This window comes from Rhinatrema bivittatum, chromosome 2 (assembly GCF_901001135.1).
Source record: "Rhinatrema bivittatum chromosome 2, aRhiBiv1.1, whole genome shotgun sequence".
Lineage (NCBI taxonomy): Eukaryota > Metazoa > Chordata > Amphibia > Gymnophiona > Rhinatrematidae > Rhinatrema > Rhinatrema bivittatum.
This window is the reverse complement of record NC_042616.1, coordinates 11,131,254-11,149,598: the sequence shown is the minus strand read 5'-3', so window position 1 is coordinate 11,149,598 and position 18,345 is coordinate 11,131,254. Positions and strand designations below refer to the sequence as shown.

Below are 18,345 nucleotides of genomic sequence, written 5' to 3'. Positions count from 1 at the left end.
TCCACCTCCTTAGCCTGTGTGCGGGTTTGGAGAGTGTTTGAGGCCTGGTGTGAGGATCGAGGTGTTAAGATCCTGCTCATTTTGGAATTTTTTCAGTATGGGTAATAAAGGCTTAGCCCTTAATTCCCTGAAGGTACAGGTTGCGGCTCTTGCCTGTTTCAGGGACCAGATGAATGCTGACTCCTTATCTCATTCTGATGTGGGCCATTTTTTTTTTTTTAATTATTTATATTTTTGAGGTTATTCCAGTATAGTAAACAGAATGGTTACAAAATTACCAAATACAGGATTGTCGGATAACAATGAATGCCAAAACAATGCATATTGTACCCAGAATATAAACACAGATGAATACGAGTATGAACACAGTCTTGTTTGATCTAATTGTTAACCTGTCACGAAGGCTCTGTCTATCAGAATTGCACTGTAGAGGACTTAGTCATCAAATGTACATACTGTAGACAGGTAAAATATAAATGTAAGCATGGATCATACAAGCTGTATAAACAATCAAAACAACTTTCTGTCAAAATGTTAGCAATTTGTAATTTAAGACAAGTGTATCATAAAGACCAATAAACCTTGAACGTAAAACCTCTAGCATTTTTGTCTACATTTTAATTCTTCCCTCCCCCTCCTACAAGTCCGGATCTCTAGCCATCTCCCGCTCATCTAAACTATCATATTGTAGAGCTGCTGAGTACATAAGCATAACGGTAGCAAAGTAAGGGCTTAATGATTCTCGCAGTCATATGACGCTCCTTCCAAACAAACCAACATTTCCAGCGAGTCTCAAAAGTGGCTAATCTTTTTCGTCTGACTGCGGTTAATTTATTCAAGTGACAGACTGTGTTCAGCCTTTTCAGTACCAAAGCCATGGTGGGTACCTACATATAGAAACGACGGCAGAAGAAGACCAAACGGCCCATCCAGTCTGCCCAGCAAGCTTCACACATTTTTTTCTCATACGTATCTGTTTCTCTTGGCTCTTAGTAACCTTTAGTTCGGTTTCCCTTCCACCCCCACCATTAATGTAGAGAGCAGTGATGGAGCTGCATCCAAGTGAAATATCAAGCTTGATTAGTTAGGGGTAGTAACCGCCGCAATAAACAAGCTACACCCATGTTATGTTTTACCCAGACTATGTTATACAGCCCTTATTGGTTGTTTTTCTTCTCCCCTGCCGTTGAAGCAGGGAGCTGTGCTGGATATGCATGAAGTATCAGTTTTTCTTCTCCCCTGCCGTTGAAGCAGGGAGCTATGCTGGATATGCGTGAAGTATCAGTTTTTCTTCTCCCCTGCCGTTGAAGCAGGGAGCTATGCTGGTTATGCGTGAAGTATCAGTTTTTCTTCTCCCCTGCCGTTGAAGCAGAGAGCTGTGGTAGATATGCGTGAAGTATCAGTTTTTCTTCTCCCCTGCCGTTGAAGCAGAGAGCTGTGCTGGATATGCGTGAAGTATCAGTTTTTCTTCTCCCCTGCCGTTGAAGCAGGGAGCTATGCTAGATATGCATTGAAAGTGAAGTATCAGGCTTATTTGGTTTGGGGTAATAACCGCCGTAACAAGCCAGCTACTCACCGCTTTGTGATTGCAAATTCTTTTTTCCACATTTCCTCTTGTTGTTGAAGCTTAGAGCGATGTTGGAGTCACAGAAACCATGTGTATGTTTATTGAATAAGGGTATTATTTCCAGGCAGTAGCTGTCATTCTGGCGAGCCACCCACTCTTCATTGACGGCCTCTTGACTTTATGGATCCACAGTGCTTATCCCACGCCCCTTTGAACTCCTTCAAAGTTCTGGTCTTCACCACTTCCTCCGGAAGGGCATTCCAGGCATCCACCACCCTCTCCGTGAAGAAATACTTCCTGACATTGGTTCTGAGTCTTTATACCTGATCTTGTTTCCAATGACAAGCGAGCTCCATTCTGGCCGCTAGAATAGCTTGTTGTATAAAATAGTCCTCTGTACGAGTTGGTGTATCCCCATAAAAATGGAGGCGAAATATAGCCGGGTCTTTAAGTACCTGATAACCCACCACTTCTGACATCAATTGAGTGAAGCTGTCCCAAATTTTCATCACTACTGGGCATGACCACCATATATGTAAGTATGTACCAGATGTTCCACACCTTCTCCAACACTGTGCAGATATCTGTGAGTAAAAGCTATGTAATTTTGATGGATGCTGAAATGCTGTTGCCTACTCAGGTAAGGGCTCATTCCACTTGGGCTCAGGCAGTGTCATGGGCGGAGATTAGATTGCAGTTATGGAAACACACCACAATATCCCTGGGTACATTGCCCCTTGGTTTTGCGAGGGCTCTGTGAGCCCTATCCAACACGATCTGCGGCGAAGCCTCATCGGTAGCTGCTTGGGATTCACTAAGAGGTAGCCTACAGATATCAGAAATTATTTTATCACAAAACCACAGTAGCAGACACATCCCCTGTGTTGTTATCACTTATATAGTGGTTAATGTCAGTCTCCAGATCCTTACAGAATTGGACATCATCAAGGAGACTTTCATTTAATTTCCAGTATCGTGCTCCGGAGGGGGCTCCCACTCCCTTAAGCTGTAACCAGATAGCTGCATGGTCAGACCACGTGAATGACTCAATTCCCGTATCCTGAGTGTGGTTTATTAAGAGATTAAGAGATAATCAATCCGAGAATAGGATTGGTAGACTTTAGAGTAGAAGGTATAACATTTTTCCCCTGGGTGGAACAGCCGCCAGCCATCAATCAGCTGACAATCCCTCAGCAATCGCTTGAAGCTCTTTCTATGTGCACTACTAGAACCATGTTTCCCACTACTAGAGTCTAGAAATGGGTATCTAGTGAGATTAAAATCTCCCCCTCTTATAAGGTGTCCTTCAGCCCATTGTTGCAGACCACTGGAGAGATTTTGCTAGTAGGGCCCCTGTCCCTGATTCGGCGCGTAAACATTCACTAGTGTGTACAGAGCCGCCCCCACTTTAAACTTAATGATAATATAATGGCCCTCAGTGTCCCTAATCACAGTTAATACGTCAATGATCAGGTCTTTGGCAAAGAGCACCCCCACACCTCCATACTTATTGTTTTTGGTAGCAGCCGCATAATATTGCGTTGGATATTGTGGGGAAACCATGAGTTTCTCATAACTTGTTTTTTCAGGTGAGTTTCTTGACACAGCAGAATATCCACCTTTGCCCTACCTATATCTTGGGGTAGGTTTTTTAGCCCTTTGACATTCCATGAAAGTATTTTCAAATCACCCATGAGCATAACATCGGTAAGGTACAGATATGTCACCCAGCACTACACTACAGAGCTCCCAACCCCAACCGGGGTAATTACAATGTATTGTCCATCGCCTGAACCATGACTTGTAGGTCCCCTCTGTGTCCCTCCCCTCCGTATCCATTGCTGGACATGAGGACTAATGTCACCTCCCATGACCTGAGTGCAAGCGTGTTACCCAACCCCCCCCCCCCGCTCAGAGTATGACCTTACAGTATGTAAAGTAGATTCCCTGCTATATTAGAAAAGACACATTACACCGCTGCTGATCAGCAGTTGGCCGCAGAGGGTAGCAGATCGACCCATCCTCTGTCAAGGAGAAATGAGAGACTGTCTGCAACCACGGGTCAGGTTGAGTGCATCACTAGAAACTGGAAGAGGTGGTACACCGTCTCCAGGGGGCGCCGACGCTCCAACCTTCCAGCTTGGGACTCCCCAAAGTCATGGCTAATTCAGCCTATTTATCTTAGGAAAAGAGCAAGTTTGCTTATCATAAACGGTGTTTTCCGTGGATAGCAGGATGAATTAGCCACATAATTCCCTCCCACCTCCCTGGAAGTCTCCTATCAGACTCTGTCCAGAGCTTCGAAAACAGACTGAGGCAGGATGGGAGTCACACGGGAGATACTTCCATGCGGGCACATAGAGCACAGCTCTGTGTGCTTTGAGAGAGCTCCGCCACTTAGAGGACCGGAGGACATGCCCCAAAGTCATGACTAAGTCATCCTGCTATCCACGGAAAACACCGTTTACAGTAAGCAAACTTGCTCTTGCTGGGCCCGAGGCAGCATGGATTCACCAAGGGAAGGTCCTGTCAGACAAATCTGATTGATTTATTTTTGATTGGGTGACTAGAGAATTGGATCAGGAAAGAGCACTCAAAAGAAAATTGGTTCTTACCTGATGATTTTAATTCCTGTAGTACCAACGGATCAGTCCAGAACTCCTGGGTTTATTCATCCCTGTCAGCAGATGGAGACAGAGAAAAGCCTCGCTGACACTGCTTAAAAACCCTGGTGCCACCTGCAGTAGCTCAGTATTGATCTGTACCCAAGCTGAAAACACACTATGTACAATAAACTGACATAACAAACCATGTTAAACAATTTTGAAAAGATCTGAAAGTTTACAACAAGGAACAGATGTTTGCTGAAAAGATTATAGCTGAGCGGACGACTCTCCCGACGATTCTCCCCTCTAACCCAGGCGGGATCTGGACTGATCCGTTGATACTACAGGAACAAAAGTTATCAGGTAAGAACCAATTTTCTTTTCCCTGTACGTACCTGGATCAATCCGGGATGTACCAAAGCTTTCTAGAGAGGGTGGGACCTGAAGAGTCCCGCTCGCAAGACACCTTCACCAAAAGACCTGGAATCCGAAAATCCCACATCTAAATGGCAATGCCTTGCAAAGGTATGCAGCGACTTCCAAGTCACTGCTCTGCAAATCTCCTGCGGAGACACCAACTGAGCCTCTGTCCATGAAGCGGCCTGAGCCCGTGTTGGGTGAGCTCGCAAACCATCAAGAACCTGGCGGCCCTTGAGAATATATGCTGACCCAATAGCCTTCTTAAGCCACCTGGCAATCGTTGCTTTGGAGGTCTTGGTACCCTTCTTTATTTATTTATAACTTTTTATATACCGAGGTTCAATTAACAAGATTAATTATCACTTCGGTTTACATTACAACCAGCAAAAAATAACAGAGACAAAGTCTTGTTTTACAATGAACAGGGTAGAAGTAACCTGGATTAAAACAATGAACAGGGTAGAAGTAACCTGGATAAACATAAAATGGGTGAAGCACGTATAGAGAATTGGGTCTGTATAACTTGGGCGAAAAGCAGGGACATTAAATAGGGGAGGACTATGAAGGCCTCAAGTTGGATAGAGTACTCATGATGCGGATAAGAACCAAGGCTGAAGTGAGTAGTTATGGGAAGGCTTGTTCGAATAACAAAGTCTTAAGTCTCTTCTTAAAGGTGATTGGACATCGTTCCAGCCTCAGTTCAGGAGGGAGCAGGTTCCATTGCTTGGGGCCCAAGGCGGATATAGCTCTCTTACTGAGGGAGGTCTTGATGGAGGGTGCTTGAAGAGTGCCTCTCTGGGCCAGTCTAATTGGACGGACCGAGGTGTGGAGTTGCAAAGGTATTGTAAGATCCAGAGGAGTAATGTGTATGGCTTTGTGAGTGATTGTTAATAGTTTATGAAGGATTCTAAACTTAATTGGTAGCCAATGTAGATTCTTTAAAATTGGAGTTATATGGACCCTCTTGTTGGATTTTGAGAGGATCCTGGCCGTAGCATTCTGTAGTAGCTGGAGAGACCGCTCCAGAACACAAAAGGGTTATCAGACCTCCTGAACTGATTAGTAACCTTGAGATAGCGAAGCAAGGTTCTACGGACATCCAACAGTTTAAGCTCCCTAGCATGCTGCGTGGAAGCATCCAAGTCTGCAAACGCCGGAAGCTCGATAGTCTGATTAACATGAAAGGCAGAGACCAACTTTGGGAAAAAAGAGGGAACCATTCGCAACGTAATACCTGAATAAGATAATTGAAGAAAAGGATCCCTACAAGACTGATCTGGGTGTGTACAGGGAATGTGATTTACTTGGATTTTAGTAAAGCTTTTCATACGGTCTTACTTAGGAGACTCATTAATAAAATGAGAAGCTTGGAAATGGGTGCTAAAGTAGTAGCGTGGATTGTTAACTGGCAGGAGACAGTGTGTAATGGTAAATGGAACCTACTCTGAAGAGAGAATGGTGTTAAGTGGAGTGCCACAGGGATTGGTTTTGGGACCGGCTGTTCAATATCTTTGTGAGCAACTTGGCAGAAGGGATAGAAGGTAAAGTTTGTCTCTACGCAGATGATGCTAAGATCTGCAACAAAGTGGACATGCCTGAAGGAGTACAGAGAATGAAACGTGATTTAAGAAAGCTTGAATAGTAGAAGCTTTGGCAACTGGCATTCAATGCCAAGAATTGCAGAGTCATGCATCTGGGGTGCGGCAATCCAAAAGAGCTTTATGTGATGGTCGGTGAAAGACTAATGCGCATGGACTGGGAGAGGGACCTTGGTGTGATAGTGCCAGATGATCTGAAGGCAGCGAAGCAATGTGACAAGGTCATAGTTAAAGCCAGAAGACTGCTGGGCTACATAGAGAGAGAAATAACCAGTAAGAAAAATTGAGGTGATGATGCCCTTGTACAGGTCCTTGATGAGGCCTCACCTGGAGTACTGTATTCAGCACTGGTGCCTGTATTTCAAAAAGGCTAAAAGACTTAGGAGAGGCTGAATGATCTGATTATGTATACCCTGGAATAAAGGAGGTGCAGAGGAGATAGGATACAGACCTTAAGATACCTGAAAGGTTTAATGATGCACAATCGTCAAACCTTTTCCCTTGGAAAGAAATCTATAGAACTAGGGGTCACGAAATGAAACTCCAGGGAGGACGACTCAAAACCAATGTCAGGAAATATTTCTTCACAGAGAGGGTGGTGGATGCCTGGAATGCCCTTCCGGAGAAGGTGGTGAAGACGAAAACAGTGAAGGAATTCAAGGGGGCATGGGATAAACATAGGAGATCCCTAAACACTAGAGGCTGAAAATAAAGAAGAGTGCATAGGAGTAAATGGAGGTAACTTGCTGGTGTGGCAGTTGCTACCCTTAACAAATAAGCCTTGATACTGTTAATGCAACTCCATCATTGCTCTCTGCTTCCACGGCCACAGTGAAGGGAAATTGGTTTCCAACAGCATCCGAGGGCCCCGACTTTTACGGTCTGGGAAACCGATCAGCATGGGGATAACCTGCAGTGCAGCAGATACTGGCATAAGTTTGCTGGGTAGACTGGGTGGGGTCATTTGGTCCTTTTCTGCCGTCATTTCTATGTTTCTTCTTTGCCTTTCAATATTAGTCCAGGTGCGGTTTTGTCCAATATAAATTACATTTTTTTAATGTGAAACTTTCTCATTTCCTTTTGCATATTTTCCTTAGCAGAAAGTATAACTTCTAGAGACTGAGAGGGGGATCCCCGCCCGCTATGGTCACTTGCAAACGATTATGGCCCCACGGTACTTCGAGCGTTGTTGCCAGATTGGGTTATTTCTTTTCCAGTTCTGCAGGAAAAACCCATTGCAGCGGGTTGGGTTAGTTCTGGGTTGGCCACCCTAGAGGCAGACTGCTGGCAACCCTTGTTCATGTCGGCGCCTTTCTTCTTAGCGGCAGGGCCAGTGTTGCCAGGTTTTCATGAAAGAACAAGCACTTTTTTTCCAAAAAAACAAGCCCAAAACACATGAGATTGAAACATTTTATTTTTTTATAGCAGTTAATGCCCTCACATACTCATTTCCCTCTCCCCACCCCCCTACAAGCAAATCTCTGGCCCCCACACTCTCATTCCCCCCTCCCTAACCCCTCCTATCACATCTCTGGCCCTCACACACTCATTCCCCTCTCCCCACCCCCCTCCGAGCACATCTCTGGCCCTCACACTCTCATTCCCCCCTCCAAGCACATCTCTGGCCTCCACATACTCATTCCCCCCTCCCAGCACATCTCTGGCCCTCACACTCTCATTCCCCCATCCCCACCCCCCTCCGAGCACATCTCTGGCCCTCACACTCTCATTCCCCCCTCCGAGCACATCTCTGGCCCTCACACTCTCATTCCCCCCTCTCCACCCCCCTCCGAGCACATCTCTGGCCCTCACACTCTCATTCCCCCCTCCAAGCACATCTCTGGCCTCCACACTCTCATTCCCCCCTCCAAGCACATCTCTGGCCTCCACACTCTCATTCCCCTCTCCCCACCCCCCTCCGAGCCCATCTCTGGCCCTCACACTCTCATTCCCCCCTCCAAGCACATCTCTGGCCTCCACACTCTCATTCCCCCCTCTCCACCCCTCACACTCTCATTCCCCCCTCCAAGCACATCTCTGGCCTCCACACTCTCATTCCCCCCTCCGAGCATATCTCTGGCCTCCACACTCTCATTCCCCCCTCCGAGCACATCTCTGGCCTCCACACTCTCATTCCCCCCTCCGAGCACATCTCTGGCCCCCACACTCTCATTCCTCCCTCCGAGCACATCTCTGGCCCCCACACTCTCATTCCCCTCTCCCCACCCCCCTCCGAGCACATCTCTGGCCCTCACATACTCATTCCCCTCTCTCCAGCCCCCACACTCTCATTCCCCTCTCCCCACCCCCCTCCGAGCACATCTCTGGCCTCCACACTCTCATTCCCCTCTCCCCACCCCCCTCCGAGCACATCTCTGGCCTCCACACTCTCATTCCCCTCTCCCCACCCCCCTCCGAGCACATCTCTGGCCTCCACACTCTCATTCCCCCCTCCGAGCACATCTCTGGCACCGCACACACTGATTCCCCCCTCTGAGCACATCTCTGGCCCTCACATACTCATTCCCCTCTCTCCAGCCCCCACAATCTCATTCCCCCCTTCCAACATACTAACTCCTCCCCTCCTGATCCCTGGCTGTAGCTGCACACTCTGGATTCCTTTGCTGTTGCTCTCCAACGCTGCGCTGCTGGCCTTCCCGTTCCGCCCACGTGCGATGCGGTGCTGGCTGGGTCTGCCCACAAAATGTGCTCCTGACGTGTGCATCTACAAGGCTTGCAGCGCTGCTCTGATTGGCTTACTGCTGCAATATAGGGATAGGGTGCGCCTGCTATGGACAGGCTTCATCGCAGCAGCAGCAGCAGCAGCCAATCACTGTAACATGATTCAGAGCACAAGTCCCGCCCAAAAAAACGCGACTGGCAGAAAAAATAGCCCAATTAAAAGCAACCCGCGAATCGGAAAAAAAAGCCCGCGAATGACTACAAAAAGAAGCCCAATCTCGCGGAAAATAAGCGAGGTTGGCAACACTGGAGTCGCGGAGTGATGACGTCGCAGCAGCCGCAGCCCAGCCAATAAGACGCAGAGATGACTCATCTGCTGCAGCAGCCAATCAGAGACTGTAGGTCGGCAGAAGGGGGCGGAGACTGCAGCCTACAGAAGGCGGAAGGGGAAGCCGCGTGCGGGGAGGCAGAGGGCGAGCTCCTCCCCCAGCAATTTCCTTTTCCTGAGCAGGAATAAGCGATTGCAGGGAAGCTCAGCCCCGGAGCCGGGTAAGCGGTGCCTTTCCCTCCTCTTCTCTTCCCCGTGTCCCTGGGACATTTTCTAGCAAAGCAGCAGCTCGGAGTGTGAGGAGCCGCAGGCAGGGAGAGCAAAGCGGGCTCAGGGCTTTGCTTCGCCCTGAATTCAGGCCTCCTGAGGGGCTGCTCTGAGGATTCCCAGCAATTTGGCTTTCAGAAAATTGAGCATAAAAATGTTAGGATTTAGGGGGCAAAGTTTTGTCAAGAGAAATCCCCACAGGACCAGGAGGTTTGAATAGGAGCTGAGTGAGGGGGCTGAGCCCCACCCCGGTGAGGAGAGGAGGGGGGAGTTAGCTCAGGAGAGGCTCCGCGCAAAGCTCCCTATTTTACTTCCATACAGAGACCTGAGATTTCTCTTTAGGGTTATTAATTTGTAATTTTTATTACTTTTTTTCAATTTGATATTCTTTATTGGGTGAGGGAGGCTCTGTCTGTCCCATGTGTGACTGAGGTGAGGGAGTCAGTTAATGTGTAGTCTTTGTGTAAGGATCTGCAGCACTTCAGCTGGTTTTATTTTCCAGTAGATTTTTTTAAAACATTTCTAAGCGCCTCAGACTTTTCTTTGCTTCTTTAAAATTATGCCGCATATAAAGAGAAAGGGCAGAGTGCGGCTAGATTCCCCTGCACAAGCAGCACCTATCCCTTCCCCCAACCATTGATTGAGGGGTTTTTCACACCGGTAACAGCCTTTACTCTGGGTGCAAGGTCCGCGGAGAGGATAGGTAGGGAACATATCCTAACCCCTCATGGATGAACAAACATCGCTGAGCCCGGGCACCCCTGAAACTCCCTCCCCTCCAAAGTAACCCCCAGGACTATGCTAGAGATCCGCAGCAACTGGCCGGAGGGAAGATGGCAGCAGAGGTGGGAATGGGGGTTATAACGGAGGACTTTTTAACATTACCCATTCGGGCATCAGAGGTAATAGTGGAAATGTTAAGACTTGGTTATTTAAACAAGCCTTTCCTGAGTCTAACTGATTCACCACAACAATAATAACTATTAAGAAAACTATTAAGAGACCTTTCAGCACAATGTAAATAATTTTTACTGTAAAGTTACTCCTACTCTTGTTTCCTTCCTCCCCCAGTTCAAGCAACCTTGTTTTATTGTAATTTTTGTTCCTTTCCACTTGTTAAATGCTTAAGGTTATTACACCCCCTGTTACCTGTAAACCGGCATGATATGATTGTATCATGAATGCCAGTATAGAAAAGCTCTAAATAAATAAATAAATAAATGTGAATGTTATATTAAGAGAATCAAGTTCATCTGTTCTGAATATGAAATTTAACACTCAAGAGAGGGAAGAGGACTTAGCAAGCGAAATCAATTTGATTTCGGAAGCTTGCCAAGAGAGTGGGGAAAACACAGGCCTCACATTGCAGAAATTATCCAAGCCAAATGTAATTACGTTAGATTCAATTTGGTGTGCATGAGTTACTTTAGAAAAATCAATTTCTTCTCTGACTTTAGCGATAAATGCTTCTCAAAAAAACGATTCAAATAATGGAACCAATGTTAAAATTACATGAAGTGCAAATTAAAGATATGACAACACAAACAACAAAATCCTCGCATCAAAAACGTGCCATATCTACAGCAGGCCCCATTCAATGGAATGCGCTCCCACCAGACATTCGGCTTGAGTTCTGCCACTCTTCATTCAAAAAAAAACTTAAAACCTGGCTCTTTAGCCAAGCTTTTCCAGGACCATGATCATCATTTTTTCCCCTCCAACCAGCAAGAACATATCTTCTTCACAAACCCCCATTTTCCATACCACTACCTACTTCGGTATCTAATCTCTTGCTGCAGGACACTTGAGACTTTCTCACTTATACGTTATAATTTTTATGCTCAATAAGACCTGTCAACTTAATTGTTTAAGTCTTTTTTTTTTTTTTTCTCCTTTATCTTTTGGTCATCAATGTTACAACGTTATTGTTAAATTTTGAACTTATGTACACTGTTCCAAGTTTCATAACCTTGTTCTATGTAATGCCTTTTGGCAATTTTCATGTTCTCTTTCAATGTAAACCCATGTGATCTTTATTTCATATAGGAACACCGGTATATAAAAATCTAAAAATAAATAAATAAATAACAAATATCCAGGAAATACATTCTAAGTTGATCCAATCTGATACTATCACTACTAGAAAAATTGAAAATGTTGAGAATAACACGAGGTATGTAAATCTTAGAATATTCAATTTTCCATCTATTAAATTAATATCACCTAAAGAACAATTTAAAAAATATTTAAGGGATATACTTATGCTGTCTTCAGAAGCTAAGATTTACTATACCTCTACATCAAGGTACCCATTCCTAATCAGAATATTGGCTCTGACTTAACTACTTTTTTAGAAACATCTTCCGAGCAGCAGGTGGATTATCGGGCAATGTTACTTGTCTCTTTTGTTTTCCCCACTGATAGAGATTGAATTTTAAGATTTTTTTTTTAAATAGAAATAAGTATTATGGACAAAAGGTTTGGGTGTAGCCTGACATAACAAAGGCAACACAAACTTGTAGAAAATTGTTTTTAGGAATGTGTCAGGAGGCAAGATCTTTAGGAGCTCGAATAAATATTAGGTATCCATGCAAATGCATGACGAAACTGAATAATAACAGATATAGTTTTTATGAGCCTTATACAATTAAGGAATTTCTTGGATAATTGTAAAGTTGAGACCGGTATAACCCAACCTGTTTAAGTGGCATGAAATGAAAATAGGCTGATATTCTCTCATTTGTTTAAGATGTTTTTTTTCCATGTATTATGTTCCAGAAAAGTCTTGGATCTTTGCATTACTTTATGCCAATATTAACAGTAAAGTTGTGCTTGTAAAGTATTAGGAAGTTATTTCCTTTTCTTTCTTGTTAATTTACTGTAATCACTTCTCTGTATGTGAATAATTTGAAAATTGAGAAATAAAAAAAACCCCCCAAACATTTCTAAATTATGTATGACAGAAAGCTCATTGCATAGCTGCTCTAGGGCTTGTTACCTTATTTCCAGTGTTACTGTTTCTTGCTGTCTGAGTTTTGGATATTTGTGCTGTTTAGGTGTGATGGGTTTGATACAAAGATACTGAGTGTGTGTTAGGCAGGATTTTGTGTTACTTCCCAAAGTGCTGGGTACTGGAGTGAACTAATTCTCTAAATTCTCTTTTTCTCTCTCGTCCCCTGTCTCTCCTGACTATATTGATTAGAAAAGGGAAATCTCACCTGTCTCTTACTGAGGTTCCTGTAAGACCGATGGATGGTTTTGTTGGTTCCGGGACTTCAGTGCTCGGGATCCAGACCTGCCAGGGTACAGCAGTCACAGTCTGTAGGTCAGACACCTCGCCCGGAGCAGTACAGGAAGGTTATGAAGACAGCATTGGGAGTTCTGCCTTCTCCAGAGCCCGATCCCTCCTTGGTGAAGCCTCTGACTGATCCCCCAAGATCAGAAAATGTTACAGGGGTGGCTGTGTCCCCCTTCCCAGATCCACTGCAGCCCAGAACTTTGGACTCTTTGTGGATGGTTCTGGTGCGTCTGGAAGCGACATTTAGCAGCAAGTTGGAAAGGATTCAAGGGGAAATCTCTTCGCTGGAGCTGCGCTCAGTGACCCAGGAGAAGACAATCTCTGCTCATGCTAAACGGCTACAGGCGCTGGAGAACAAGGTGGGATATTTACACTCAAATTCTTCCAAAAGTAAAACATTTTAGAATTATTAACTTTTCCAAGGGTGATAATATTTCACCAGGGGAGACGATTAAGGGCAGTTTCCTCGCCTGTGACTTCAGAAATAGGAGAGGGTGACAGCCCCTACATCCAAGTCAGCTTCCTAAACACCTGCCTCTAGATCCAGGACTGTATTTTGTTGCCAAATGAAAAATATTTTAGAATTATCAACTCTCCCAAGAGATAATATTTCACCAGGGGAGACGATTAATCATTATTTAGGGAAGGCTTTGCAGATATCTTAGGAATCTCTTCCTCCAATTAAGAACATTTCTTTTCTAATGAAAACTAAATGTATAAAGATCTTCTGTCTCTTGTTGCTGATCCACAAATTTAAAAGGAGAAGTTTTTGAAGTTTTGTTGTGACATCTACATAAGAACATAAGAACATTGCCATACTGGGTCAGACCAAGGGTCCATCCAGCCCAGCATCCTGTTTCCAACAGTGGCCAAGCCAGGTCCCAAGAACCCAAACATTACATAGATCTTGAGCTTCTGTTGCTCATTAATTAATTAATGGCAAAAAAACACACACAGGGAATACATCACAGAAAAATTCTCCAATCATTAAATGTGCTCATACACATAGAGAATTATATAAACATTCCAATGTTGTGCAATAATTTTTATTACTCTGTCAAACTTGTAAACAGCTACACCATTCAAATTCACCAATAGCAATCACTCTTCCATTCACACATTAAAAACACAAACTGATGACACAGTATAATTCTTACAATTCATCATATATAAGTGCAAAATTACAAAGTATCAAACTTTTAATTGAGAGAAACTTTTCTTCATAGAGTTTCCAATGGCCTTAACTCCTTATTATTATGATTATATACTCCAGAAGTTCTACGTGTGTGTGCTGACTCTCTGCACCCACTCGCCGCTGTTTGCAATATTCCACAGCTTCTTTAGTTAACTTGTGCCAAGGGAGCTAGCTCTGTTAACACGCCATCCACATTTATACAGTCCAACAACGGATCCTTGTTTCACCCACGTTTTAATGTGTGAATGGAAGAGTGATTGCTAATTAATTAATAGCAGTTTATGGATTTATCCATAGGAACTTATCCGAACCTTTTTTAAACCCAGCTACACTAACTGCTGTAGGCTCTCAAGGTACCCCATTTCCGAATGGAAACCCTGAGGGCGGTGATAGCGGCGGTTCGCCCCAGCGACTACCTGGTCTCCCTCGACCTGACGGAGACCTATCTTCACATTCCTGTTCGTCACGAACACCAGCAGTAACTTCACTTCAACATCCTGGGCCAGCACTTTCAGTTCTGAGCTCTGCCCTTCGGCCTCGCCACCACTCCACGCACCTTTACCAAGCTCATGGTGGTGATGGCAGCAGCTCTTGAATCCTAGTCCATCCTTCCCTGGACGACTGGCTCGTGCGGGCCAAGTCAGTGACTCTCTGCAGATTAGCGGTGGATCGGGTCTATTTTTCCAGGAGCAATCTTCAGCCCTCCCAGATTCTGGAATTTCTGGGGGCACGCTTCGATACCAGAGTTGGCAAGGTGTTCCTCCCGGACTCTTGGGCGCTCAAGTTCATGGAACAGGAGCAAAATCTTCTCTCGCTTCCACTGACCATGGCATGGGACTACCTCCAGGTACTGTGGACCATGGCTTCCGTGACCATTACAGTGAGTTTTGCTATCCTGCTGGAAGCTGGTGTCCGAACAATTTTGAGCGCTTGTTCCTCTCTCCGGCTCTACCATTGCCGACATACAGTGGTGGCTGTCACCGGCCCACCTTTTGAAGGGAATGTCCTTACTGACTCCACAGTGGATAGTAGTGACGACAGATGCCAGCCTCTCCGAAAATCCCAAGCCACGCAGAGGGACTGGTCCCAATTCCAGTCCAGTTGGCATATCAGTCGTTTGGAAGCACAAGCGGTGCGTTTGGCTCTTAAGATTTTTTCTCCCTCTGATCCGCCGCGAAGCGGTGCCTGTACTCTCCGACAATTCCACCCTGGTGGCCTATATCAATCAACAAGGGAGCACTAGGAGTCACCTGGTTGCTCTCGAAGCCTGCAGACTCTTCGCCTGGGTGGAGCGACATCTGGAGTGACTGGCTTCCTCGCCTATAGCGGGCAAGGAGAATGTCCAAGCCGATTTCCTCAGCCATCAATGTCTCGATCCCGGTGAATAGGAGTTGTCTGAAGAGTGTTCAACCTCATTGTTCACAGGTGGGGTCCTCCTCACCTGGACCTGATGGCTACCTTGGACAACACCAAAGCTCCATGGTTCTTCAGCCGCTGGAGGGAACACTGCTCGGAAGGAGTAGATGTTCTGGTCCTTCCCTGGTCCTCCGGCATTCTCCTCCACTCTGTGGCCCCTGGTGGGAACGGTTCTCAGAAGAATATTTATTTATTTATTTATTTATTTAAAATTTTTTATAGACCGACATTCATCAGGGATATCACATCGGTTCACATTGTAACGCAAACAGACGCCTGGGAAGGCGTTTTACATCGAACAGAGTTATATCAACAATTTAGAAAATGCAACACCTGGAGATAAAAGTAATGATCCTTAGAATCAAGATGGAATCTCGCGGATAGCATTGGAAAGGACCGCACCCCACCAGGATCCCACATGTCAGATACCTGCATGATGCCCCTAACTTTCCATCTTCTGGCAATAGCAGAGTGTGCTGCGTAACCAAAGGAGGTGTGGTGAAACAAGTGGGTGCTATGAAAATGTGTCCTCTGGCCCACTAAGACCGACCGCCAAGCATTCCAAATAGTGATTGTCGCCTGAACGGTGGCAGGTAGCTTAGCAGAGGGAATCCAGGTGGATCTCCTCTGCCATAGTAATGCCGTGAGGGGAAGATCTCCCACAATTTCCTGCTCTAATTGTACCCATGGCTTTTGGTGGGATTTATTATGCCACTCCACCGCCGCCTTTAGATGTGCAGCGCCCTGGTAACCCACAATATCGGGCATGCCTAAACCTCCTTGTAACTTAGGAAGACATAAAATCTGCCTTCTGATCCTTGGTTTCTTCGCCCGCCACAGATATTTAAAGAATCGGCTCTGCCACTTGTGTAGAAATTTTTTGGGTATTACTATCGGTAGAGTTTGCAACAAATATAAAACCCTTGGCAAAATATTCATCTTTAGTACCGCTAAGCGACCCAACCAGGAGATGTGATAGCGATCCCACTCCTCCAGATCCTTGTAAATTCTGGCTAACAAGGGAGGGTAGTTAAGTTGAAAAAGATCCCTCGTACATCCTATGTAAATCCCCAAGTATTTTATTTTCTCTTTAGCCCATTTAAAGGGATGAGTCTTCCTGAGTTGGTCCACCATTACCGTCGGTACGGATACATTAAGCAATTCAGATTTTTCCCAGTTGATTTTAAACCCCGAGATCTTGCTAAACGCCGAGATCTCGTCCGTGATGGCCAATAAGGATGAGACAGGGTTAGTTATGGTAAATAAAATGTCATCTGCGAATAAAGAAAGTTTAGAGGAAAATGAGCCAACCTTCACCCCCTGGATAGCTGAATTGGCCCTGATATGGTGCGTGAATGGCTCCAAAAAAAGAGCGAAAAGTAAGGGAGACAGAGGACACCCCTGGCGTGTGCCTCTACCCACAGAAAAAGGTTGTGAATACCCTCCATTAATCTTTAAGCAAGCTTTCGGGGCCTCATACAGCTTTTGTATCCAGCGTATAAAGCGATCCCCAAAGCGAAAACATCTCATAGTGTGGAATAAAAAAGGCCAATGTACATAGTCAAATGCTTTTTCAGCATCAAGCGCTAGTAACAATAGAGGGGTATGGTGCTCTCGAGCCCAGTCCATAAGATTTACTATTTTCCGAACATTATCAGAGGCCATCCGGCCAGGTATGAATCCTGATTGGTCAGGATGTACCAGTTGCGGGAGCAGACTATTAAGCCTATTCGCCAATATTTTCGCCAGTATTTTCATATCCAAGTTAATCAGTGAGATCGGGCGATAGGACCCGCACAAGGTGGGATCACGGCCCGGCTTAGCCAAAATTGTAACCCCTGCTAGATTAGCTGAAGAAGATAAGGACATATCCCCCTGAAGAGCATTAAAAAGCTTAACCAATAGTGGCGTAAGTTGTATAGCAAATTTTTTGTAAAAGCCAGCCGTCAGGCCATCCAATCCCGGGGACTTTCCCACTTTTAAGCTCTTTATGGCCCAGGTGACTTCCGCTGGAGTCACATCCCGATCCAAAAACTCTTGATTATCAGGGAGTATAGTTGGAAGAGAGGCATGAGATAAGTAGTCTTCTATCTCTGGGCTATTAATGGCTAAATCAGTAGCATACAATTCCGAGTAAAAACGTATAAAGCGTTGCCGAATTGCAGTGTTAGAGGTCAACATAGCACCCTGTTCATCTTTTATTTTAATAATATTATTTTGCATTTGTTGGACTTTCAATTTTCTGGCTAATTGACGTCCCGCTTTGTTCCCCCCTTCATAGTATTTTTGCTGTGTAAGAGTGAGTGAGTGCGCTATGTGGGCCGCTTCTAATTCCTCCAAGTGTGCCCTGAGTCTGTCCATTTCTCCCAAGATTGCCTCATCTCCGCTACTCTTATGTTGGAGCCCCAGTTGTTGAAGGCTCTGTAGCGTTTCCGTTTTATCTTTGTTACGCTGCTTTTTCAAGAAGGAACCTCTGGCCACAAATTTCCCCCTGAGGACTGCTTTTAAACAGTCCCAAACTAACATAGGGGACATACCGTCCTGGTCATTAAATATCAAATATTCCCTGATCTCCTCCTGCATCTGCAACACAAAGTCAGCCTCCTCTAGTAGACTCTCGTTCAGCCTCCAGAACCGCTGCCCCCTGTCATAGGAATTTAGTTCCAACTGGATAGTGATCGGGCTATGATCTGACCAAGTAATGAGGTCTATTTGTGGATTTTTAACTTGATTGACACAGCTTTTAGCTATGAGGAATAGATCAATTCTGGAGTATGAACAGTGAGCTCTCGAGTAAAACGAAAAGTCTCTGCCCCTGGGGTTCCATATGCGCCACACATCCAGTAGATTTAAATGAGTCAAGAAAGTTTTAAAGAGTTTACGGTCTTTCAGAGAAGTGTAAGCAAAACCCTTAGAATTATCTAGAAAGGGATTCAGAGTGATGTTAAAGTCACCCCCTACTATCACG

General features: G+C 45.2%; 1 protein-coding gene across 1 annotated transcript in view; it reads left to right on the top strand.

Annotated features, from left to right (window-relative positions):
- Nucleotides 1–9,316: 9,316 nt before the first annotated feature.
- Nucleotides 9,317–18,345, top strand: part of LOC115086108 (zinc finger protein 2-like) — a 33,025-nt gene continuing 23,996 nt past the window's right edge. Inside the window, exons 1-2 of the mRNA XM_029592632.1 lie at nt 9,317–9,422; nt 12,653–13,125. Of these exons, the coding sequence (XP_029448492.1) occupies nt 12,721–13,125 (405 nt within the window). The 5' untranslated portion in view covers nt 9,317–9,422; nt 12,653–12,720. The remainder of the gene's footprint in view (nt 9,423–12,652; nt 13,126–18,345) is intronic.